The sequence below is a fragment of the Pneumocystis carinii genome (genome assembly GCF_001477545.1).
Source record: "Pneumocystis carinii B80 chromosome Unknown supercont1.3, whole genome shotgun sequence".
NCBI lineage: Eukaryota > Fungi > Ascomycota > Pneumocystomycetes > Pneumocystales > Pneumocystaceae > Pneumocystis > Pneumocystis carinii.
In genome coordinates this window covers 372,095-395,981 of record NW_017264715.1, presented here as the reverse complement: position 1 = coordinate 395,981, position 23,887 = coordinate 372,095, and the positions used below count along the sequence as shown (strand labels likewise).

Below are 23,887 nucleotides of genomic sequence, written 5' to 3'. Positions count from 1 at the left end.
ATTAATGTCTTGCTCTATAATACTATAGTTAATCTCGATCTTGAAAAAAAAAGTGTAGAACTATATACGACTTAAGATTTTTTTAGGGAAAATCCACTAAAACACTGACTCAATGAAAATCGGGCCACGACTAAGTTGATGTTTCACAAACGGCGTCAACGCTTATTTTTATATTAAAAACAATCGATCTCTTTTAAGAGAAAAAATGGCGCCAACGGAAAGGTTTTTTTTATCGGATCTTAAAAGAAAAAAAAATAATTAAAAATCATTAGAAAATATTAAAAAAGATTTAAAAAAATACAAGATTTTTAATATAAATAAGGGATATATTATAGAACAAGATAGTAATTAATAGAGAAAGATAGAATAATAAGAATTTTTTTAAATAGAAGAGAATGAATTAATATGAAAAGGAATCCATTAATAATAAAAATAGAAATAAATAAAAATTTATATATAAATAGAAAAGAGGTGTTTAAAGTGATGTTAAAAAAGAAATAAATCGTTTAATTTTTAGTTAAAAAATAGTTCGGTTTAAAGCTATTTTGAGTAAAAAAAGGGAGGAGTTGGAGGGGGGAGTCGGGTTAGGGTTAGGTCTTAGTTGGTAGTAGTTAGGGTTAGGTCGTAGGGTTAGGTTGTAGTTCGTAGGGTTTAGTGTAGGTTAGGGTTAGGGTTATGCGGGGGCGGGGCTCGGTCGTGTACGTCAGGGTTAGGGTTGTGCTTAGGGTTGTGCTTAATCTTATTGAGAGGGAAATATAAAAAGGATAAAATATAATTTAAAATTATGTAGAAAAATGATCTGAAAAATGATCTGAAAAATGATCTAAAAAATAAAATAAAATGATTAGAATGATATATTTTTTTTTGTAAAAAAAAAGTTATAAACTACTTATAAAAAAATAAAGTGGGAAAAATTTGTATATCAAAGTTTTTGAAAAAGTAATAATAATATTGTGTAAATATTTATTGTAAACTCATTTTCATTAAACTATCGTTGGTATCTTTATAAAAATAAATTAGAATTGAATAATAATTATGTTTAAAAAAAAAACCTTGCATAGGAAAAATATTAAATTTAGAAGAAAGAGGTGAACTATTTGTTGTTAAAGTAGGACTACTACTTCCAAGACTGGGAGAAACAGCTCTTCGTTTAAAAGAAAGATATGGTTCGAATCGTTCATCAGAATTAACTATAGAAAATAATTAATATATATATATAAAAAAAAAGAAATACCTTTTCTTTTAGAAGTTCTTACATTTTGCATAAAGTTCTTTATAGGTGAAGGAGAAAGCATTGGATTGCTTTTTACCTAAAAAAAATATTAATTGGAATATATAAATGTTTTTAATATTACAGTCCAATCAGTATTTGGTTTTTGTTGAAATATAGAGGATGGCTTTTTAACAGGAAATAAATCTGTAATCTCTCTAGAATGTAAATCATTTTTATGAATTGATGTTATAAATGAATTATTATTTATATCGTTTAATTCTTTTTTTTGAATATTATTATATGAATTTATACAACCACCAATATATCTTGATTTTCGTAATATTTCTGAAAGAAGTGCTTCATTTTTTATTTCAGAATCAGCTGGTGATGATTCTTCAAGTAAACTTTCTGCAATTCTTTGAATCATTTTAGGTTTAGGCTATATAATGATTAATTATCTCCAAAAAAAAAAAGTTAATGAATTACAATTAATGAATTATTTCTAATCACTACTCGTTTAATTGCATCCGATTGAACATATGGCATTGTAAATAAATCAATATCATCTAATTCTTTTTGATAAAATTCTTTCATAATTATTTTATCTTTTAATTATTAATAAAAATACCTGAAACCATTCTTTTCTTATTCAATTCATTATTTTCTCCCAATAAAAATGGCTTTTTTTCTATTCTAATTCCTTCTTTCTTATTTATTCTAGATATATTTGCCTCATAATCTGTAAAATATACATTTTTTTCTTCTACTTGATTAATCCCTCTTTCTTCATCTGATGAACTATTCTGTGCTTCTTTATCATTCATTCCATGTATTATATATTCATTATTTTCATTTTCATATATATTTGTCTCATATCCTTGTAAAAAATTCGTTTCATTAGACAAATTATTATTAAAAACTCTTTCTGATTCTTCATTTGAATTTAATTGTATTGAATGATGAAGTGATGTACATCTAAGAGGTTTTCTTTCTGAAAATGAATATTCTGAAGGATAATAATTATTAATTGTATTTTGACTCATATAAAACTGGAAAAAAAGGATTTTTTTGTTTTATATAAAACCTTTATAAAATAATTAAATTTTATTATATTTTTTATAAAAAATGTTAACAATTCTCTCCTTTTTTAGACATTTTTTGTTTTTAACTTTATTTTTAAAGGTTAGTTGATTGATAAACTTCGAGATTTCTTAATATTTTAATAAAAAATACTTAAAAATACTTAAAAATACTTAAAAATAATTAAAAAATATTAAAAAATATTTAAAAATACTTAAGAAAATCCTTATTTTTTTTAATAATGCAAGGTAAATCATTAAAATTTAACTTCTTAATATATTAACATTTTGTTTAGGATTTAATAAGGTTAATTTAAAGAAATATTATGTTTATATTTATTTAAGTTTAATAGTATTATCCACCAGATTATGATTGGAAAGAAGGAAAAGGGCTTAATAAGCTTCATGGAACACATGCTCTTGGTAATAGAGCTAGAAAACTTGATAAAGGGTTAATAATAATGATAATAATAATAATAATATATTTCTTATTTAAGGAAGGATTTTAATTGTACGTTTTGAATTACCATATAGTATTTGGTGTGAAACATGCAATAATCATAGTATGAAAAGACAATATTTTATATATATATATATATATTAATATTTTTGAGTTGGACAAGGAGTTAGATTTAATGCAGAAAAAAAAAGAGTAGGAAATTATTATAGTACACCAATATGGAGTTTTAGAATGAAATGTCATCTTTGTTCAGGAGTTTTTGAGATTCAAACGGATCCTAAAGTGTGTATAAAAAAAGAATTTTTATATATTAATATTAGATATAGAATACGGAATATGTTGTAATTAGTGGAGCAAAACAAAAAAATGAGAAATGGGAATCAACAGATGGAGAAGGAGTGGTAATATCTAAAGGTATATTTTGAGCAAAAAAAAAAAGAAAAAAAATGTAAGAATTAATTTAATAATTATATTAGATGATGTAGAAGAGGATTATAAAGATGATCCTTTTTATAAAATTGAAAAAAGTGTAACTGATATGAATAAAGCTAAAGAATCTATTCCATTATTGACACAATTATATGAATTGAATGAAAAACAATGGGCAGATCCGTATTCAGTGTCATCGAAATTACGTAAAATATTTAGAGTTGAATGAAATTGTAATTAAATTTATAATTAATTATTTTAGGAAGAAAAGAAAATGTTAAAAAAAGAAAAAGAAAGCGATGAAGAGATTAGAAATCGGAATTCTCTTGGAATTATATTAGCTAAAAAAGATCCAAAAGATAATTTACAGGCTAAACTTGTTGATTTTCAACCTCAAATAGATGATTTGATTGAAATAACGAAAAAAGAAATATATTCATTGCCACTTTTTGTTCAAAAAACATCACCTGTTTCGATTCATCATAAATCAAATAAAGGAAATATTATTAGACAATTAAAATTAAATACACGAATGAAAAATGACCATTTTATTACCCAACATTCTATTTTTACTCAACATCGACCATTAAAATTTAATACATCTGAACAAACACTTATAATTAATGATAATTCTCAAACATCTCAAGGGCTGGTTTCTTATAAAAGTGATTCTGAATAATATTTATTATAACAATATACCTTTTTATAATGATGTAAATAATACATCAAGGCATAAAATGCAGTTCTTCAAAATTTTAATAAGAATTCAAAAATTCTATTAAATATTTCTTAACGCAAGAAAATATAAATTGCAATGAAACCCATATAAAAACCTGTTAAATCGATACCTATATACAAAGCCGATTCTCAAGTCAAACTTAAATAATAAATTTGACTATCTAGACTTATACTTTTAAATAGTCATTCCTTGGTTATAATTTTCAGAAATGAGTAGTGACTATTTCTTTTATATAATGTTTCAAGCATTTCATGTATCTTCATTTAAATAAGATATTTAATTGGTATAAATAGTATAAAAGAACTGTATTTCACCATCCAGCAACATGATAACTATAATTGATATCATGAAAGAAATCATAATTTTCTCCATCTGATTTGTCTGAAAATTCGTTTAATTTTGTAACATCGAATTCAGTATGACGACGTTTTAATGTAGCATATGGTGTTAATGCTCTTTGTTGACGCTCCCATAATAAATTCTTGCGAAGACTTTCCGATAACTCTGTAGCAAACATATTCCTACGTATTGTTCGAGGAGATATCACTAATGGATATTGATTCTCCATACGAGTTGTATGATATTGGATATTTTGAGGCATTTGCTTAGAAATAGAATACGAAATAGAAGTTTGTGATAACGCAATAGCCGGAGATGATTTAGAACATGAATTGATTAAATTCCCATTAACTTTATTTTGCAGCATAAAAGATAGTAAAGACCTTTGAGGATTAAGTTGTAATTGTAACAAGCGCGTGTCTATTTTCTGAAATATAGGTTTATCGTTTGTGACTGAAGAATCGCTAGAGTCATATATAGAATCCCAATCATTATCATCATCATTATCTATAGAGTCAATATTATATTTAGATTGTTCATTATTAAATGTTTCAAATGATGATGCACTAGACGGTTTTTCAAATGTAATATGTTTTGTAGACTTAGGCCTAATAGAAGATTTAGATGATAATTTTAATGGATTTGATTTAAAGCAGTTTTTCGAAAAAGATTCTATATACGAGTCTGCTGGTAATGTTTCTTGAATAAAAAAGATTTTATCTGTCTTTTCCATGTGTTTTGACGTTTGTATAGAATGATTTTGTACGTGTGTTTCATGTGTAATTTTATTTGCAAAAAAATCAGAAATATTTTCAACGTGTTCAATTAAATTCAAACATTCTTCATTAGGAAATATCGGCTTTATATTTGATGCAAGAGGCTGATGCATATCGGATAAAAACGTAATGCCTTGAGTAAATGATTCAGAATCCTTTGGTGAAACATAATCCATTTTACTTTCTTTTAAAGGTTCAGAAATACAATTTTCATGCGAATTATGCTTTAATATCATTTTATCATTCTTCCATTTTTCTGTTTCAACTTTAAAAAGTGACAAATCTGAAATAATTTTTTGAAATCGACCTGGTGAAACATATTGCATTGTATTTGGTCTTTTTAAACGACTTGGTACAAATGTAGGTATTTTAGATGTTTCATAATTAGAAACTTGCTTCATCTCATGTTCATCTAATGTTGACGCTGATTCTATACTAGTCGATAATTCCGGCATATTAAGATTTTTATTTTTTGAATATTCTATTGACGTAATTGATTCCTCACTATCTGTTTCATCGATATTCGATAATGTATTTTCTTTACAAAAAAGCGCCGTTCTATACCAAAGACGCCATGATAAATTTTCTAGTCGATGCCCATTTTCAAGATTTTCCGCGCATTTTGTAAAAACTAAAATTATAAGAAAATTACTCTTAAAAACTTCTTTTTATTTAAATTTACCTGTCCAAATACACGACAAGTTCTCTAGATCCAATATACTCAATTTTTCAATACTATTAGATACTAATGAAAGTACTGGATCTGAAAAAGGCTTTGATAACATGTTTTTATAATTTTTATCTAATATATCCGTATTTCTTTTAAATAAAAATATTTTTCCTTTATATATGCGTGTTTAATGATAAAATATCAAGATATATGCGCCTCAATATCTTTCACTTTTATTATTATCTTCTTTTTTAAAATTAACCAAAATATTGTTATTTATTAAATTACCTGAAAAACTGTTAAATAACTAATAATATATATATATTAATCCTTTGATCAATGGTTAAAGGTTATATAACTATTTATATGCAAAATTATCTGTCATAGAACAAGTTTGAATGTAATTTTCTAAAAATATCTTCACAAGATTGTATGCTTCATATGTATTCTTTTAGGGTTAGTGTATTACTTTTTATGCTAAGTAAGATGTGTTCCGATGATCACAAAAATTAGGGTTTAAACCAATTATGTATATAAACTTTCTATAAATAGTATAAAAGGAATGTTAATGTTTGTTAAAAATCACTATAAAAAGTAATTAATGAGCTAATTCTTTATTTTTAATAGCGGGAAAGAAAAGGTTAGGGTTGTATATAAAAATGCATTAATTATTAAGTAAAAGGGGTTTAACGTAAAGTGTGGTGTTTTATAAAATAGATGGATAAGTTTGATAATAAAAGGATGTATTTAATAATAGAAAGATCAATAAGATAAATAAGTATTTTTATAATTATTTAAGAGTTATATAAATAAGGATATTAATGATAAAATATGTAAATAAATGATAATAATAATAAATATATGAATATAAAAACAAAGAATATAGAGAGATGATATTAGAAAAGTGTAGAAATATAAGTGTTAAAGTGATAGAATTTGAGGTATTTATTATTAAAAAAAAAAAAAAAGAGTATGTAAAGGAAGTAATATAAAAGATAAATAGAAAAATTAGTTAAATAAAAAAATTAGAGTTATAATTTACAATTAAGTTACTTAATAGTGAATTGATATTATAATTTATTAATATTTTTGTTATTTTATATATATTTGTATTAAAAGAAGTTAAATGTATGAAGAGTAAAAATTATAAAATCATGGAAAATAGGTGTAATAAAAGGGTTTAGGGTTAAATATATTTTAAGAAATCATTTTAAATGAGTTTTATAAATGTTTTTTTTTATATGTAATATTTTTTACAATTGAATATTAAATAAGAAAAAATAACGAATTTATAGTTTATGAGATTAAATATTTTAATAATATTTTATTTTTTAGAGATTTTTAATGTAGAATTAAATGTAAAGATTATTTTTAATGTTGAATATAATAATTTTAATTAATTTTTTTATAAAGTTTTAAATATATTTATTTATCTTTTGAAAAATAAAATATTGTAAAATTAATTGAATTAAATGAAAATGATATATTTATTATATTTTAAAAATTAAATGGGAAATTGAACAATGAAAAAAGTTGTATTTATATTCAAAAAAATTGTATTTATATTATTCAAAAATTTGGATTAAAAATATTTATAAAAATTTTGATTTAAAGTCTCTTGTAATTAAAAACGAATTATGAATTCTTTAAATTATATATTTTTGTATATTAGAAAGTTTATTTAAATTAATTGAGAAGAATGATTTTTATATAATATAATTTTATCAATGAAATTTACAATGTAGATATTAAAATTAATTTTTATAAAGTGTATCAATTGAAAAAAAAAAAAAGAATTAGGAATTTTTTCTTAATGGACGAATATATTTAGATATAATGATCAATTAGTCTTTTATTTATATATATAAGGATCACTATTTAAAATTCATATAACTAAAATTAATAATAAATGTTATTTTTTGTTTTTTTTTTTTAATAGTATAAAAACCATAATGAAATATAGATATTATTTTATTAGATATTTGAGTTTAACAAATTACTTTTAATAAATTTCTAGAAAAAATTGATACAAAATTATTATTCAAAATAAAACATTAAAATAATTATATTTAGTGTAATTTATTTAAATAATAAATGTAAATTTATATATTTTACAACTTCTTAAACTATTTTTATAAAAGATAATTTTAATAACTATTATTCAATATGAAATATGCTAATAGTAATAAATAGAATCCAATATTAGGCATTTATATTTTATATTTTTCAATTAATATGAAAGAAGTATTTATAATAATGTAAATACATTTATATAATATTAGTTATAGCAATAATATAATCTATTTATAAATCTTTATAATTTTAATAAATTGAACTATTGTTCCACTATATCATATATATTGCCTTTTATTATATTTATTATCATTATCATTTCAATAAAGATTAATCATTGCTCAAAATGTAAGATATATTCTAATATATAGAAATTTAAAGCTATAGAATATTTGCTATCATTTATAAAAGAATTTTAAAAACATTATTTTAAAAATAAGTTAACAAAAATAAACCATAAATTTTAGATATAATGAAATTGAAATAAGAACTAAGAAAATAATTAAAATTTGCATATTCCCGTATTCTTATAATATATATTTAATATATTCCTTTCATTCTAAATAATAATATCAATCTTAATAATGAAATATCAATATATCAATAAATAAAAATAAAAGAGAAACTCTTAGATTTTTTATGAAAAAAACATATTTAATAAGAGACAACATAAGATATAGTTATTTATATTTAATAATATCGAATAAAACAGTTTTGATGGATCATATTTTAACGATAAAGAAATAATGGAGACCTTTGTATATCTTATTAACCATTTAATTTAATTTCTATAACTTTACTATTCCCATATATAAATAATTGCCAATTTTTTGAAATTTTCAAAATATTGAGAAAAGCTATCAACTTGTATATAAACTAGAAGTTAAAATTAAAAACTAATTAAAAATTCACTAAAATTAACGCTTTTATATCCTTAGTATTTATATTTACAGCAAGAAATATGATCTGTTTCATTATTATTATTGAATTCAATAAACCAGTCAAAAATATTTTCATCATTTTTATTGTCTCCAGCAATTAAAATTATCTTTTTTTGAATTACCAAATAACTCTTTAGTATATTCCAATATACCAGAAATAACTGTATTTTTATAAAAATAGTATGACAAGATGTGTCAGAAAATGAATAATTAACATACTTCGTAAACTTATCAATTTTTCTAATTAATTATTAAGAAATAGAGTATATGTGTGATTAAAGACACTAAGACGTATAAGAATTGTATATAGCCAGAATTGTAATGAAAAATAATGAAAAAAGTCATTTTCCAACCTAGTATAGATAAGAAAAACCGTTAAAAATCAATTATAACCTATTCATATTATGTAAGAATAGATTCAAAATAATATGAAAAAATCCTTTAAGAGAAATTTCCAAGCAATATCATTTCCAAAGACAAAATTAATCTGATTATTATTATAACAAATATATGTCTTGCTTCATAAAGCCAAAATTAGGTATTTTCCCAATAAGCCTTTCCAGTATCCTTAAAATTATTAACTTTAATTTGTCGTTGTTTCAAAATATTTAAATATTAGAATGACTGATTATATAAAAACATTATTTTCAGGATTTAATGCTAATAACGATAAAACAGATCGTCTTTTCCTTATTTACAAAAAAATCGTCCAAATGACTTGTCAAATTTGAAAAAAAAACTCCTTCATAACCTAAAAAAATACAAATTTTTAAATCGCCATATTTTTGTACAAAAAGACCCAACTCAATTTAAGAGCATGCTATCTTTTTTTTCCTGAGAAAAAGAATTGCATTTAATTTCATTAATAAAATTTATAGCCCAATGTGCTGCATCATGATTCATAATAATGTCTGAAAGTTTCTTCCAGCGTGTTAAACGTTCTTTAGTTGACATAGTAAGAGCTTGATAAATAGCGTTAGAAACTTGATTTATATTCCATGGATTTATTGTAATTGCAGCATCTTTAAAACGAACAGCACTTCCAACAAACTAATAGATTAATATATTTCAAAAATAATTAAATATTTATACCTCACTTATAATTAAAGGACTATAGTTTCCACGCTGACAAAACACAAACTCATGGCTTGTAAGATTCATGCCTTCCCTTAGACTAGTAACTAAAAAAGCATCTGCAACTGTTAAAAGTGCAAGATACTGAGAAAAAGTGATATCTTGTCTAAGAAATACTACAGGTTGATATTGATGAGATAAATTTCCATATGTAGAATTAATTCTTAATACAATATTTGATACTTGGGACTGTATTTCATTTTCTTCACTAGTAGGAAGTGCAACTTGAATTAAAACCACCTATTCTTTTAGTTAACATATATATGTATATATATATATATATTAAATACCTTTTCTCTCCATTCAGAATGCTTATTTAGAAAATGTTCAAAAGAAAGTAGCTTTTGACGTACTCCCTATGGCAATTAATTTTTAATAGAAAATATTATAAGAAAGAAACTTTAATTTCATCTAATTTATCTCGTCCAACAATTAGAGATTTCCCAGAATATCTCTCTTTTAATAATGATATCCATAACTTAACAGAGCTCAATGTTTTCTTTTTCTCTAAATTATCAGGATCAATGCCAATAGGAAGATCACATATGTTGATAAATGAAGATTCAAATTGTATATTTCGAGATGACATTTTTACGTTAAGTAATTTGGTACAAGTCTGAAGGAAATGATACGCATATTCATCAGTTTGAAACCCAATAACATTAGCACCCAAGATCCCTTCCAAAAGTTGTTTTCTAACTTAATTTTATATGAATAATTTATTTATATAAAAAAAAAATAAAACTAACCAGAAAGACAACGAAATACTTCATATGAAGGAAATGATATATGTAGGAAAAATCCTATCATTGCATACTGTAACTTTTGACGTATCATTTGAGGAACTAAAAGAAGATGATAATCATTAATCCAAACTAAAAATAATTAAATCTTATTTATTTAAAATAAGAAAACATACTAATATCACCATCATTATAATTTTCTATAATTTTATTTGCAAAAGCTTGATTCAAAGTAACATAATGACTCCAAGAATAATCTTGATACATTTTAAATTTAGGAATATCTGGTATTTGATAATGAAATATAGGCCAAAGAATCTTTATAGATTAAAATGCCTCTTAAATAAAATTTATAAATACCTGTTTACAATAATAATTATAATGATTATCAAATTCATTATCTGAAACAAAAATAGGAATACTTCGACATCTAGTTATAAATTCTTGTTCAATTTCATGTTTTCTTAAAATAGATAGAGAATCTGTAGGTATTCCCAGTAATCCAATAAACATATGTTCTTGTAAATTCCCAGATTTATCAGCTGCACGAATTGCATTTCCAAGACCAACATTACTTTGGTCATTCGATTCAATTGTCCATGGCACTTTTGAAAATAAATTAACATCAAAAGATGAACGGCGTCTTCTTGATGTTAAAATAGGTACATAAGGACAATTTTGCATCGTATATGATATTTTTCCTTTCGTTGGTATTTGTGATATAACTGTTGATAAAGATGAAACACGAGATTTAAATTTCGGTTGATTTAGTTCTTTCTTTCTACCTTCAAATATTTCATCTTCATCATTAAATTTTTTCTCATTTTCTATAATATTTTCATTTTTTAATAAATAAAAAAATTGACTTTCTTGATCATTAGTTAATGATATATTACTGTTTGCATCTTGGAAGCTCTCTGAACATGATGCAAGCTTATTTATAAGATGAGGAATAGGTTCTTTTTTATATTTTGATCTTTGTGGATTAAGTTTAATAGAATCTGTTTCATCCAAGTCAAAGCTTAATGTATTTGGTAAAAATAAACAAACAACATATAATTTTGACATTTCATCCTAGAAATACTATATATTCCCTTAATAATAACCTTTTTTCTTAAAATCTTGTTAAATATAAATAAAAAAAAGTTAACAAATACCTTATTTTCTTAAAAACAGTAAATACAAATCTCCTTAGAATAAAATTACAATATAAATATATAAGAAATTTATTAATTTATTTATTTAAGTTATAAGGTTAAATTGTTAATAAAATAGTTGGAAATAAATTTTGATAAATAGTGATTAACGGTTTAAAAAATAATTATCAAAATATATAGATAAAAATCTAAAAGAAAACTAAAAAATATCTAAATCAATTGTTAAATTGTTATTTGTTAGTAGAAATTATAAGATTTAAAAAAATATATAAATATCAAAAACTTAAAAATATATGAAAATAATCAATCAACGATATGCTTAAATATAATAGGTTCTTGATCAAAATGTGGAACGCCTAATTCTAAAAGTTTACTAAAGGCTTTTGAGAAATCCTCAAAAAATTTCTTCTCATCTTTTGCATAAAGTTCAACATACTTTTTAAATTCTTTATCCTATTAAAATTAGTAATATAAAGCAAATATAAATGTAAATAATTGCCTTTATAAGAGAAATATCAGTAGGAAGCATCATCAAAGATTTAGATTTATCTTCAAATTGCTGAATATATTAATAAAAATAAAAAATAAATAATTAAAAAATACTTTTGGCCCATCCCACTTTTTGCAATTCCATTTCTCATTAAGTAGCATCTTATAATATTCATTTGTAAAGACAGTAGGAGAAAAACTAACATAAAAATAAGAATAATAAAAAAAAAACATAATTTTCATTACGTCCAATGACCAGTATAACCAGATCGATCAGTATGGCATTGTCCTAAAGCATGTGCTCCACTTAAAGCAACAATCTCCTGATCATTAAATCCCATACGATAAAAAATATCCCTTAAATGATTTTGTTCTTTTGATGCATCTAAATATATTAAAAAATATATATTTAATAACTTTTTTAATACACCTGGCAATAAACCATCAGGAGGACAACGCGTAGAATCCGCATCTACACGACCAGGACGCCATGGAATAGACGGACCAGACTAATATGTAATTATTTCTTTTTAATAAATATATAAAAACAATAATACCATTTCTTGAATCGCACAAACTGCTGCTAATGTCCATAAATCACTATAACTAATCCATGGATTCTTTTTTTTTATTTTTTCTAATGCTTCTCGTGCAACATCAAGTCCTGCATTTGCTGAATGCTTAGATTCCGGTTCAAATCTCATTGTTGCTCCATTAGATCCGCCTGCATTAGTTTCTTTATTATAAGTTCCTGACGAATGCCATCCAAGACGAACTAAAATCGGTCCAAGTGAACCATCATCATAATCTTCTACTTCTTCAGAATTCATCAATTCCGCAATCTCGCGATATCTAACATATATCTTCAAAATAGAGCATCATAACCCCTCAATACTAACACTTTATGATAATCTTTTTGGACCTTATCTTTATATTTTAAAAAACCATAAGAATCCATTCTATAATTATAGTAATAATATCCGCATCCTAATAATGATGCACTTATGAGAACTCCGCCATATAGAAACCCTCTTGATGATGACTTTGTACTTGTAGAATATAATCTACGTGCACTGTTTTTAACTGTAAAAATAGATACTCGTGTAGATGCTTGAAAAGCACTAAAACACTGCTTAAAAGACATGATTCATACAAATTTAAATAAAAATAGAATATTTCCTTAAAATATTAGTTAAAAATAGGCTTTAATTATTTAATAATTAAGTTTACCAATTGTTAAGAAATTTTAAAAGAGGCAGGGTAAACGGTGAAGTTAAAAATATATATAAAAATTAAAGTTTTAAAATAATGAATGATTAACTATTTTTTTGCTACTCATACGATGGAATATATCATCTATGAAAATGCTAAAATTAATATAGAAGCATAGATTGATGTTAAAAAATTAACATATCAATTCATATATCAAAGCCAAGATAATTAAATTTTTTGTAAATAATTAATTGAAATGTACTATTTTTGAAATGAATTACTATGACGAATCATGGTATCTAAGTTTTTTTGCCGCCATTCTAGTTCGTCTTTTATTTACTAATGTATTTTGATTATCAGCGTTAGAGATTTTATGAACTCTTAAATGTTGATTTAAATTATCAGAACGACTAAATCTTTTATGACATACTATACATAAAAACGGTTTCTCTCCGGTATGTAAAGATCGTATATGTCGTTTAAGATGTTCGCTTCGACGGAACCTCTTTTCACAACCAATGATTTCACAAATGAAAGACTTTTCTATTGAACCGCCTCTTTTTTGTAAATGTGCTTGAGTATATTTTCTACAAGATACTTTTGTTTTTGCAAGAAAGACGCTGTGAGAAGGAAAATCTGGATTATCACTTTCTTTACTATCAGACTCAACTTTATCCTGAAAAAATGTACACATTTCTTGATTATACCAAGAATCATGTAGTGAAATACCAAGACCTACAAGAGAATTGGCATTAGAAATAGCTGATGTAGACATTTCTAAAAGTTTCTGTCGTTGTTCTTTTGGTACACGACCTCTTTTTGGTTTTGAACCATATTCAATATCTTCTGTATATCGAGATTCATTACGTCGTTTAGATGTACTCTTTTTTGTCTTTGAGGTTTTTTTTGTTTTTAAGATAGTCGCTTGTTTTTCTACATATTCCATGTTTATTTTTTCAATTTTTTTATCATTTTCATTTTTCGATACATTAACTAACACTTTTTCATCTATTTCTTCCTGTTTATCATATACTGTCTCATTGTCCTTATCTTCATTATATTTCAAATTTTTTTCAACTATAGACTCATTTACAGAAAAATTAGCTTGTGGATTCGGACTAACACATAATCTTGACGGATCCACATGCGTTTCATTGTTATTACTTTGCTTCATATCTACCAACCATTGCTGATCTAATGCTGCTGGCTGCGTATGTGGCAACATGTAATCAAAATAATTAAGATCATCTGTTGCGGATGGTGGCGTAATTGGCGCAAATTCACTCACTGTAGTTGATCCTGGAGATACAACTGGACGAAATACTTGAGGGCTTTTCATAACTGTTTCATAACTAGAAAGAATATAGTCTGAAATATCAAATGATGGCTGATAAATATCACGAATCGATTCAACTGCTAAATGTTTATCTTCAAATATTGCATTCTGTTGTAACATTTTTACTGTAATTGCACGCTCATTCCGTATTTTATCCTTATCTTGTTCATCCAAATTTTGTTTTTCATTACTAACAAATGAATGAATTGTATTAAATAAATGGGACATCGAATTTTCCTCATTCAACGTAGCAGAATAAACCGATCTCGGCGGAAATAACATAAGAGCATCTCTGTGCATCATAGGGACTGATGCAGAATTCATACAAAATCTTTCACTATCAGATAAAGTACTAAAACTTGGTAATGAATATTGATTCATATGCAACTGTGATCCCTTCGAATTATAAAAAGCTGTACCTAAAGGGTCTGAATGATGCATCAATTCTAATTCCAATGATGAAAGATCCATAGAAATTCATATGACGCTTTGCCTATCCAAATAATAAAAATTGATCGGTTTTACCCAGTTCTAATTAAATACTTTATTAAAGCCCTGCGGTATAAAATCCTACCAGCAGGAAGTGCAAGAAACACCTTCAAAGAAAGGTGGATTCCGCCTATACGTTGATACTTATAAGGAATATGTGCAAGTTGGGCGTCAGCGAGCACCAAAAACCGCTAAATAACCCAATTGAACTGCTATTAAACCCTCAAAACCTATAGTAATTGCGTTTTACTTATTTTTTCAAGTAATTCAAACCAAAACATTTCAAGCCTTTTTTCCTTAAAATGCCGTATTCTCTAAACCTGAAATTCAACTTCTAAAGAACTTGAACTTAGATTACCCATCAAACCCAAACTTATATCTTGTATTTAATGCTCTTTCTAACAAGGATCTTCCATAATTATTCTGTAAATGGATGTACATATTTCTTCAAAATAGCGTCAATTCGCCATTGCCATTATTTTTCTAGATACACGATAAAACCTTGTCATTCATACATTTTAATAAAGCACTTTCTGCTTGTGCGTTTTTTAACCCTTTAAAAAATACGCACTAAAACAAATAGGACTTAGACTATTTATTTCTAACCATAAGATCCTAAAAAACCCGTTTCTTTTTTTAATTACATACATTTCAAATGACTAATATTATCTGCAATTTATTTAAAATGAGTTAAGACAAATTCAAAGTTTTAAAACTTTGAAACTTTTGATTTCACAAGTTTTAAAAAGAAAAGTATTACTAAAATGATAAAAGAACTAAATATACTTTTGAAAAAAACGTTTTAAAATGTTAAGACACTTCTAGTTTTTTGAAAATATTATTTAACATTTATATTTTTAATAAATATACTAATAAATAACTTTTTAATAATTTTTTTTATATGTATGAAAAAAAAATTATATATAATAATTTAAAAATATTAAGAATTTTTTCAAAATAAGTTAAGCGTAGGGAAATTAAAAAGTAAAACTAGTATTAATAAATCGATATAAGATGGTTTGTAATAGGGTTAAGATTAGTTAATGAATAAATAAATGAATAAATCAATATATTTTTTACATATCTTCGATACTCCAAGCGTATGCTTCTGCAGCTTGTGCTTTTTTTTCATTTCGATAAGCAAACCAAGCTTTTTCGAAGCCATTACTTCTATCTACACCATCCCAACGATAACCAGGTGCAATACCAAATCTATTAGCACTATAAAATCCTTTATATGTTGGGCGTGTAGACTGTTGTTTTTTAGATAAAAAAGCTTTAGCGGGGTCGTCCCAACATTCTTTTTCTTTAAGCATACGATTGAATTCTGGATCGTCAATCGATCTATATATATATAAATTAGTTTTGTTTATAAAAATAAAAGAGATTTAATACCTTGAAAAAGGTTCATGTTTTATAGCTTCCATAGCTTTTTTTGCTTCTTCTTTTTGTCGTTTTTGTACTTCACCCTGAGACATTTCATATTCCAATTTTTTTCGAGCATCTTCTTTAGCTTTTTGACGTTGCCGTTCAATCATAGCAAGTTCTATATCAACTCTACGTCCACTTGCATCTCTGTAAATTGTTTTTGCATTTTTTCCTGTTAATTTTGGATCTAGTGCTTTAAAAATTGCACGTTCTTGATTTTTTTGTAACTCAATATCATCTGCTACTTGTTTTGCTGTTTGTAATCCTGCACGTGCTCCACTTGACATAACATATTCATTTTTAGATTCCATTTTTACATCATTTTCTTTTTTATCTTCTTCAGACACAATTACGTCCTGCGTAACTTGTGCTTCTATATTGGATTCTGACTCTTCTACTTTTTCCCATGAAGAACTTGCTTTTTTAAACCCTTTTTTTATTCCTTCTTCCTCTTTTTCTAATTTTTTTTTTAAACCTTTTTCTATAAATAATTTAATATATTTTATATTAATATTAATCTTCATTTACTTAAAATTGATGCTTTTTTCTTAATATCCGGTTTAATCTCTTTCCATCCAGTTAAATCTCCATCAATAATATGAACTGTTTCTTCTTTTATATCTTTCTTCTTATCTTTCTTTATTACTTCTTTATTTAAATACTTTTCTGCAAGATAAGATGCTAAAGACATTTTTTACGTCTTGGCTTATTATCAATCATTTAATAAAGTAGAACGTATAAATAGCCGTTTATTAATAGGCTTTATCAAAGAAAATCATTTAATATTATAAGAAAAAGGTTTATAACTAGATAATAGTTGTAAATAAATTTATTTCCTATTATATTTATTATATTTATTAATTATATTTATTTTTTATATTTCTTATATTTTTTATATTTCTTATATTTCTTATACTCCTTATACTCCTTATACTCCTTATACTCCTTATTTATTATATTATTTTTTTATTATAAAAATTAAATTATTTTTATTTGCAAATATTTATCTGCAAATATTTATTTATCTGCAAATACAATAGAACAACTTAATATTCATATGAAAAGTATGTTCTATTAGGGTTTTACATAATAAATTTGCAATATTAAATATGTTTGTTTGAGTCGGAAAGAGCAATATGTCTTTTCGTTATAGAAAAACAGAGACATAAATATCATTGAAATGACATAAATTAATGTTTGTAATACACGGGATGAATTATATCTATATATTTATATATTAAAATTTGAAAATGAAAGTTGCGGCCTTAATAAGTGGAGGAAAAGATAGCTGTTTGAATATTATGTATTGTATAGCAAATGGACATGAAATTATAGCACTTGGAAATTTATATACATCAGAAGAGCGTAAATTGCTGTATTGAAGAAGAAAAAAGTTCTTATGAGTGTAAAGGTGAAATTGATAGCTATATGTATCAAACAGTTGGTCAAGATGTAGTTGAGCTTTTTGAAAAAGCTATGAATGTTCCATTATATCGTGAAATTATTATTGGAACATCAGTAGATCAAAGTTTTACATATCATGAAACTTTGGATGATGAAGCAGAAGATCTTTATCGATTACTTAAAAGAATTCAAGTATAAAAATTACATATAAGGATGAACAAGGTTTCTAATAGGAAAAAGAAAATACATCCTGATATAGAAGCTATTTCAGTTGGAGCAATTTTATCAAATTATCAACGAACAAGAGTTGAAAATGTATGTAAAAGATTGAACCTGATATCTTTGGCATATCTTTGGAAGAGGGATCAAAAAGATCTACTTGAAGAAATGATATCACAAAATTTACATGCAATTATAATAAAAGTGTCTACACTTGGTAATGGATTTGTGTAAAAATTGATTAATAAATTAATAAATATTAGGTTTAGATAGATCACATTTGGGGAAATCTCTTATAGAAATTAAAGAACATTTATTAAAAATAGTATGTTTTATTCTAATGTGTTAAATTTTTTAATTAAGTATAGAATGAATTATATGATGTACATTTATGTGGAGAAGGAGGGGAATATGAAACTTTAGTTTTAGATTGCCCTATTTTTCAAAAGAAAATAAAGATGTAATTGTTTAAGTTAGTAATGATTTTTTAATAACGATGTAGTGTTAAATCAGAGATAGTCGATCATTCACCAGGAGTTTCATATCTTAAATTTAAGGCAGAAATAGAAGAAAAATCTTTTGTTGATACGAATTGGAAAAAAAGATTTATCTTACCTGATCAGTTGGACAAAAAATGCAAACAATTTAAGAAATATCTTGATGAATTTCAAGATGAAGACTATAATAAAACATCTATAATACCTACTATTTCTATAAAAAACAAAAATGATGAAATATTTATGAATTCTTCAAAATTAAAAAATTTGATAGCTATTGGAGGTATAAATCTACAACTAGAATCTGAAAACCTACTAGCTTATACGTTGGAAGAAGAATTCCATTTCTGTATGAGCAAATTAAAAGGTATATTATAATTTTTTAATGATAATATTAATTTTAATAGATTATTTAAAATCTTATATTCTTGATCTTTGTGACATTGTTTTTTTTGAACTTGTTCTTGAAAAAATGGACTATATTCTTCATGTTGATGCTTTGTATAGTCAATACTTTAGTTTTTCAAAACCACCTCCAAGAATATGTATTAATTCGAGCAATTTGAAATCTTGTCGTTTACAGATATCTGTTTTGGTTGATCCTTCTCGTAGTAAAAGATCAGTTGTTCATATTCAAAGTCAAAATTATTGGCTTCCTGCAAATAAAGGCTTTTGTTCTCACGCGTTAATAGTATTTATATATACATACATATATAATATTTTAATGAATATCTAGCATGAAGATATAGTTTTTATAGCAGGACAAATTGGAGCTATACCATCTACTTTATCTTTACCATATCCTAAATCATTTTCATCAGAAGTTGCTATTAGTTTACAAAATTTAGAAAAAATATTTGAAAGTCTTGAGATTTTTAACATATCATGCATTGCATTTATTTCAAACGAGTCTCATGTTTCACTTACTAATAAAGCATGGAAATATTGTTCTTTATATAATGAGGATTGTTTAATCATTCTTGTTAATGGTTTATCTTATGGAGCATTAATAGAATGGCATTTAATAGGAAAGAAAAAACAAAGTATGTTTATAATAATAATTATATTCATTGTTAATATTTATTTCTGAAACATTTTAGAAATAGCTAAAAATAATTCTTGGTCAATTTTGCATTTAACTTTAAAAAATCATGAGAATTTCAAATCATTAGAAACTATGTTTGAAGTTTTATTAAAACCTTTTAAAGAAAAAAATTCTAATAACAAAATATTATCATCTACTATTTATTATAATAGTAAAATTTTTGAAGAAACAGAGTCATCAGAAACAGTATCTAAAATAATTTTAAATATTATTCATATTATTCTTGGATATACAATAGAAGCTCATTGTATTTCGACAAATGGAATATGGATAGGTAAGGAGACTGTTATACCGGTTCTAATAGCAATGAAAATAATATATTCACCTTTGTAAATTTAAATTATAGAACATGTTTTAACAAAAAATCTTTTATACAAAATGAAAAAAATAATATCAAATATTTAATATACATAGGAATTTCTTAATCATTAAGTTTTATTAAAATACATTAATATCTGTTTGTATGACTAATGTTTATCATCCTTTTATAAATAAAAAAAGATTCAAACATATGTTTTACATTCTAAAACACTCATATATCAATCTTAATCTACACTATATATGACGCTCAAAAATTACATTAATGTAATCTTTGAGCAACACGAAAATATAGTGAATTACAAGATAGTTTTAGTTCTAATGTGAATTTATATAAAACGTCATAGCAACTGTTTCCTTAGTAACTTTTAAAATTATTTAAACCTAAAATAGATTAGGTTAATAATATTAAGTTATAGAATATTTTAAAAGATTACAATAATTAACATAATCTTCAAAGTTACTATTAAGATTTCATAGAATTTAAAGTTAATGTAATATATTTATTATATAAAATAATAAATTATCAAGAAAGTGTTATTTTACTTTCTGGTTTTTAATTATTCAGTCTCATCAAAAATATAATATTTTCTTAGCTGGAGGTTTAAAACAAAGGGCAAAACATAAAGCTTTTAATAAATATTGTACGAATTTATTTGGTTATATATATATATTAGAATATAATTTTATTTTAAATTATATTATCTATAAAATCTGATTATTCTATCATATAATCAAGATATAACTATTTTTTTCTAAAAATACAAACTTATTCAAAGAATTTGGAGAAGATTTTTTGTTAAATCAGTGAATTTATGAGAATTATTATAGTATCACAAATTTGAGTTTATTTGGATACTAAATATAATGGATCAATTGAATAAAATGGAACAGTTAAATAATGAAATTGAAGAATTTTTATCACCATATTTACCATGTTTGAAGTCAAACGATATGAATATTAAGAAACCTTTTTTAACACTAACATATGCTCAATCACTTAATTGCAAAATTGGTACAAAAACAGCTTCTCCACTTGTTCTTTCATGTTTAGAATCGAAAACATTAACACATAAACTTAGAATAGAACATGATGCAATACTAGTTGGTGTAGGAACAGTAGAAAGCGATAATCCAAATTTAAATGGTTAGTAGAAATAATATTTGCTGTTAACAAGAACATTCTATTAATTCAGAAATAGCACGAATTTCTGGATCTTCAGAACTTCATTATTCTCTTGAATTACAGCCCATTCCTATCATATTAGATCCCAGTTTCCGACTTAAATTGACACATGAATCAAAGATCATTCAGATAGCTAAAAATAAATGGGGGCGTCCTCCAATTATTCTTATATCAGAAAATGTTAATTGTAATTCATGTTGCAAATCATTGAATACTTTAGAATCAGTTGGAGGAAAAATCGTTAGAGTAAAAACAAATGCGAATAGTATGTTTGAATGGCATGATATTCTTTGTACGCTTTCAAAATTAAAAATCCAAAGTGTTATGGTAGAAGGAGGCGCTAGTGTAATATCTTCGCTGTTAAAAGAATGGAAATTGATTGATTCGATTATAATTACAATATCACCAATATTTATAGGAGATGATAATAGCATAGGTATTGAAGGAATTGATACTCTTTGCAATTTCAGAAATATATCGTGGAAAATTTTTGGAAAAGATGTTGTTTTTGCCGGGAATTTATCCTTTTAAACTTAATAATGACCACATGTATATAGGCATTAAAACATTGTCATTTTGTGATGAAAATGCTTCAAACAATGCTAGTCTTGTTAATTTATCTAAAATAATATATAATTATTTACCAGTCATGATAGTTGCTAAAAAAAAGTCAATCCACTATAATATATAAAACTTCATGTTAATATATTAATAAACTTACTATAATAACATCATTAACCCAACCCATGTATTTTACTAATACACCGCCAAAAAGTACAGCTAAAACAAATGCAATGGTGCCCTCAACAGTTTTTTTAGAATTAGGCCAATGTAATCTACCAAATTTTTTTCCAATGATACTCGCCTTTAATGTATTAAGCCAAGCCAATTGAAAATAAACAACTTACTACTGAATCACCAAAACCTAAACACAATATACCACTAATAGTCTTCAATTTAAGCTGATATTGATTTTGTTCATCTAATGTAATGCCAACAAAATCTAACCACAATGGAGAAGCACATCCTATAAGAAGATAAAGATAACTAACTATAATGTTGCCTTTATTGTCCCGCTCATCAGTAAACTGAGATAAAAAAGAATGCAAAAAAGTTCCAAGTGGTGGCAATGCAAGTATTCTAATGACTTCACAGATACAAAACAATGAAAACGCAATAGAAAAAGATATATTTGAAAATAAAGGCTATAAATATTAACAGTGTGCAGTAAGAGAATTTACTTACGTCCAAATATAATGTTGGAAGGAACATTATTATAACTAATCCATGAAAAAGCTTTCTTCTTTTATTCAATTTACTACCAGATATTCTTTCATTTTTATGATTTATTTGCTTTTTTGATTTCTGTGCATAAAAAAATATTCTTATAAATAACATAGTAAAAATCAAACAATTCATCCACCAAAGTAGTATTTTCTGTCTTATTTCTGAACCTTTTTCATATATGAGATAATTTATAAACCAAAAAATCAGATTTTTATGTTCTGTTGAATATAATTTAATTCCAAATTGTAACATTATAAATATAGATATTCCAATAGTAAAATAGGAAAAAATAGCATATCTAATACGTCTAGCCTCCATGGCATGTGTGCGACGACAATAAGATATTTGAGTAATTCTAATATATTCCTTTAAAAAAGGAATTGCAGGCCAAATGATTAGAATAGGTCCAAAAAATGCTAAAACCATAAATAATTCATGAGACAAATCAGTTTGAAAATAAATAAAGTTCTGCAATAAACCACTAAGAGCATGAGAAACAAGTGAAATTTCTTCTTCAGTCAATGATGGAAATGCAATACTATTCATTAATGACAATATTGAAAAGTGTAATAATGCCAAAAAATATAAATCTGATAGAAATATAGAAAAAATGTAATAAATAGTGTCAAAAGAAGAAAATAGACCATTAAAATTAGAGTTAAGAAATACCAGAATAAAAGTAGATATTGAAATTATCAAATTTTGTTTATATATTTGTATAGAGTTTGTTTTAGTTAAAAACACAAGAGATGGAAATGCCACAATATAAATAAATTTCTGACTATAAATGACATTAAATATTTAAGTATGTAGATCTGATTGTTACCATAAATCATGAATTAATGGTGCAAATTTTGAAAAAAAAAAAATTATAGTCATATAAAATATAGAAATAAGCACTAACATAATATTAATATGATCTTAAGAATGTGACCAACTGACGAAATATTGGAAGAGCTGATATTTTGAGTTTAGAAAATATAACATAGAAAATAAGAAAACTTTCAGATATTAAAGGAAAAAAAAATAATATTGTGTCTTTTTTTTGAATTTTTGAAATATATTTAGTATAAAACTTATATTTTTCTGAAGATTTCCAAATATTTTTACCATATTTTTGAATCAAATGAACCAACGCTTGCATTTTTCAGAATCTTAATTCTG

The 23,887-nt window shown here is 24.6% G+C and overlaps 10 protein-coding genes across 10 annotated transcripts; 3 read left to right on the top strand and 7 right to left on the bottom strand.

The window, feature by feature from the left end:
- Positions 1-918: 918 nt before the first annotated feature.
- T552_00775 (hypothetical protein) lies at positions 919-2,300 on the bottom strand. Its single transcript, XM_018369377.1, has 6 exons — positions 1,842-2,300; positions 1,700-1,800; positions 1,356-1,652; positions 1,235-1,310; positions 1,053-1,190; positions 919-1,001 (listed from the first exon to the last, which is right to left on the bottom strand). The coding sequence occupies exons 1-6, from the start codon at positions 2,254-2,256 to the stop codon at positions 964-966; spliced, it is 1,065 nt and encodes a 354-aa protein (XP_018227091.1). The 5' UTR covers positions 2,257-2,300; the 3' UTR covers positions 919-963.
- Positions 2,301-2,491: 191 nt separating this feature from the next.
- On the top strand, positions 2,492-3,905 carry T552_00774 (hypothetical protein). Its single transcript, XM_018369376.1, has 8 exons — positions 2,492-2,541; positions 2,589-2,599; positions 2,646-2,743; positions 2,794-2,855; positions 2,907-3,034; positions 3,079-3,166; positions 3,229-3,401; positions 3,444-3,905. The coding sequence occupies exons 1-8, from the start codon at positions 2,535-2,537 to the stop codon at positions 3,858-3,860; spliced, it is 984 nt and encodes a 327-aa protein (XP_018227090.1). The 5' UTR covers positions 2,492-2,534; the 3' UTR covers positions 3,861-3,905.
- A 279-nt stretch (positions 3,906-4,184) lies between these two features.
- On the bottom strand, positions 4,185-5,866 carry T552_00773 (hypothetical protein). Its single transcript, XM_018369375.1, has 2 exons — positions 5,718-5,866; positions 4,185-5,666 (listed from the first exon to the last, which is right to left on the bottom strand). The coding sequence occupies exons 1-2, from the start codon at positions 5,818-5,820 to the stop codon at positions 4,231-4,233; spliced, it is 1,539 nt and encodes a 512-aa protein (XP_018227089.1). The 5' UTR covers positions 5,821-5,866; the 3' UTR covers positions 4,185-4,230.
- A 3,611-nt stretch (positions 5,867-9,477) lies between these two features.
- T552_00772 (hypothetical protein) lies at positions 9,478-11,710 on the bottom strand. Its single transcript, XM_018369374.1, has 7 exons — positions 10,957-11,710; positions 10,773-10,914; positions 10,603-10,728; positions 10,254-10,552; positions 10,144-10,209; positions 9,812-10,093; positions 9,478-9,769 (listed from the first exon to the last, which is right to left on the bottom strand). Exons 1-7 carry the CDS (start codon positions 11,662-11,664, stop codon positions 9,524-9,526), a joined length of 1,869 nt encoding a protein of 622 aa, XP_018227088.1. The 5' UTR covers positions 11,665-11,710; the 3' UTR covers positions 9,478-9,523.
- A 302-nt stretch (positions 11,711-12,012) lies between these two features.
- On the bottom strand, positions 12,013-13,422 carry T552_00771 (hypothetical protein). The gene is made up of 7 exons (XM_018369373.1): positions 13,142-13,422; positions 12,800-13,094; positions 12,673-12,751; positions 12,489-12,627; positions 12,357-12,441; positions 12,253-12,312; positions 12,013-12,206 (listed from the first exon to the last, which is right to left on the bottom strand). The coding sequence occupies exons 1-7, from the start codon at positions 13,384-13,386 to the stop codon at positions 12,057-12,059; spliced, it is 1,053 nt and encodes a 350-aa protein (XP_018227087.1). The 5' UTR covers positions 13,387-13,422; the 3' UTR covers positions 12,013-12,056.
- A 265-nt stretch (positions 13,423-13,687) lies between these two features.
- Positions 13,688-15,307, bottom strand: T552_00770 (hypothetical protein). Its single transcript, XM_018369372.1, has one exon. It carries the CDS (start codon positions 15,259-15,261, stop codon positions 13,735-13,737), a length of 1,527 nt encoding a protein of 508 aa, XP_018227086.1. The 5' UTR covers positions 15,262-15,307; the 3' UTR covers positions 13,688-13,734.
- A 1,003-nt stretch (positions 15,308-16,310) lies between these two features.
- Positions 16,311-17,444, bottom strand: T552_00769 (hypothetical protein). Its single transcript, XM_018369371.1, has 3 exons — positions 17,236-17,444; positions 16,675-17,188; positions 16,311-16,623 (listed from the first exon to the last, which is right to left on the bottom strand). Exons 1-3 carry the CDS (start codon positions 17,396-17,398, stop codon positions 16,356-16,358), a joined length of 945 nt encoding a protein of 314 aa, XP_018227085.1. The 5' UTR covers positions 17,399-17,444; the 3' UTR covers positions 16,311-16,355.
- Positions 17,445-17,912: 468 nt separating this feature from the next.
- Positions 17,913-20,310, top strand: T552_00768 (hypothetical protein). The gene is made up of 8 exons (XM_018369370.1): positions 17,913-18,303; positions 18,352-18,547; positions 18,594-18,655; positions 18,699-18,790; positions 18,833-19,194; positions 19,235-19,518; positions 19,564-19,870; positions 19,928-20,310. Exons 1-8 carry the CDS (start codon positions 18,136-18,138, stop codon positions 20,263-20,265), a joined length of 1,809 nt encoding a protein of 602 aa, XP_018227084.1. The 5' UTR covers positions 17,913-18,135; the 3' UTR covers positions 20,266-20,310.
- Positions 20,311-21,074: 764 nt separating this feature from the next.
- On the top strand, positions 21,075-21,997 carry T552_00767 (hypothetical protein). Its single transcript, XM_018369369.1, has 2 exons — positions 21,075-21,397; positions 21,453-21,997. The coding sequence occupies exons 1-2, from the start codon at positions 21,118-21,120 to the stop codon at positions 21,965-21,967; spliced, it is 795 nt and encodes a 264-aa protein (XP_018227083.1). The 5' UTR covers positions 21,075-21,117; the 3' UTR covers positions 21,968-21,997.
- A 75-nt stretch (positions 21,998-22,072) lies between these two features.
- T552_00766 (hypothetical protein) lies at positions 22,073-23,269 on the bottom strand (the record flags this gene model as incomplete). Its single annotated transcript, XM_018369368.1, has 4 exons — positions 22,073-22,114; positions 22,158-22,301; positions 22,345-22,641; positions 22,682-23,269. 4 exons carry the CDS (start codon positions 23,267-23,269, stop codon positions 22,073-22,075), a joined length of 1,071 nt encoding a protein of 356 aa, XP_018227082.1.
- Between the last annotated feature and the right edge of the window lie 618 nt (positions 23,270-23,887).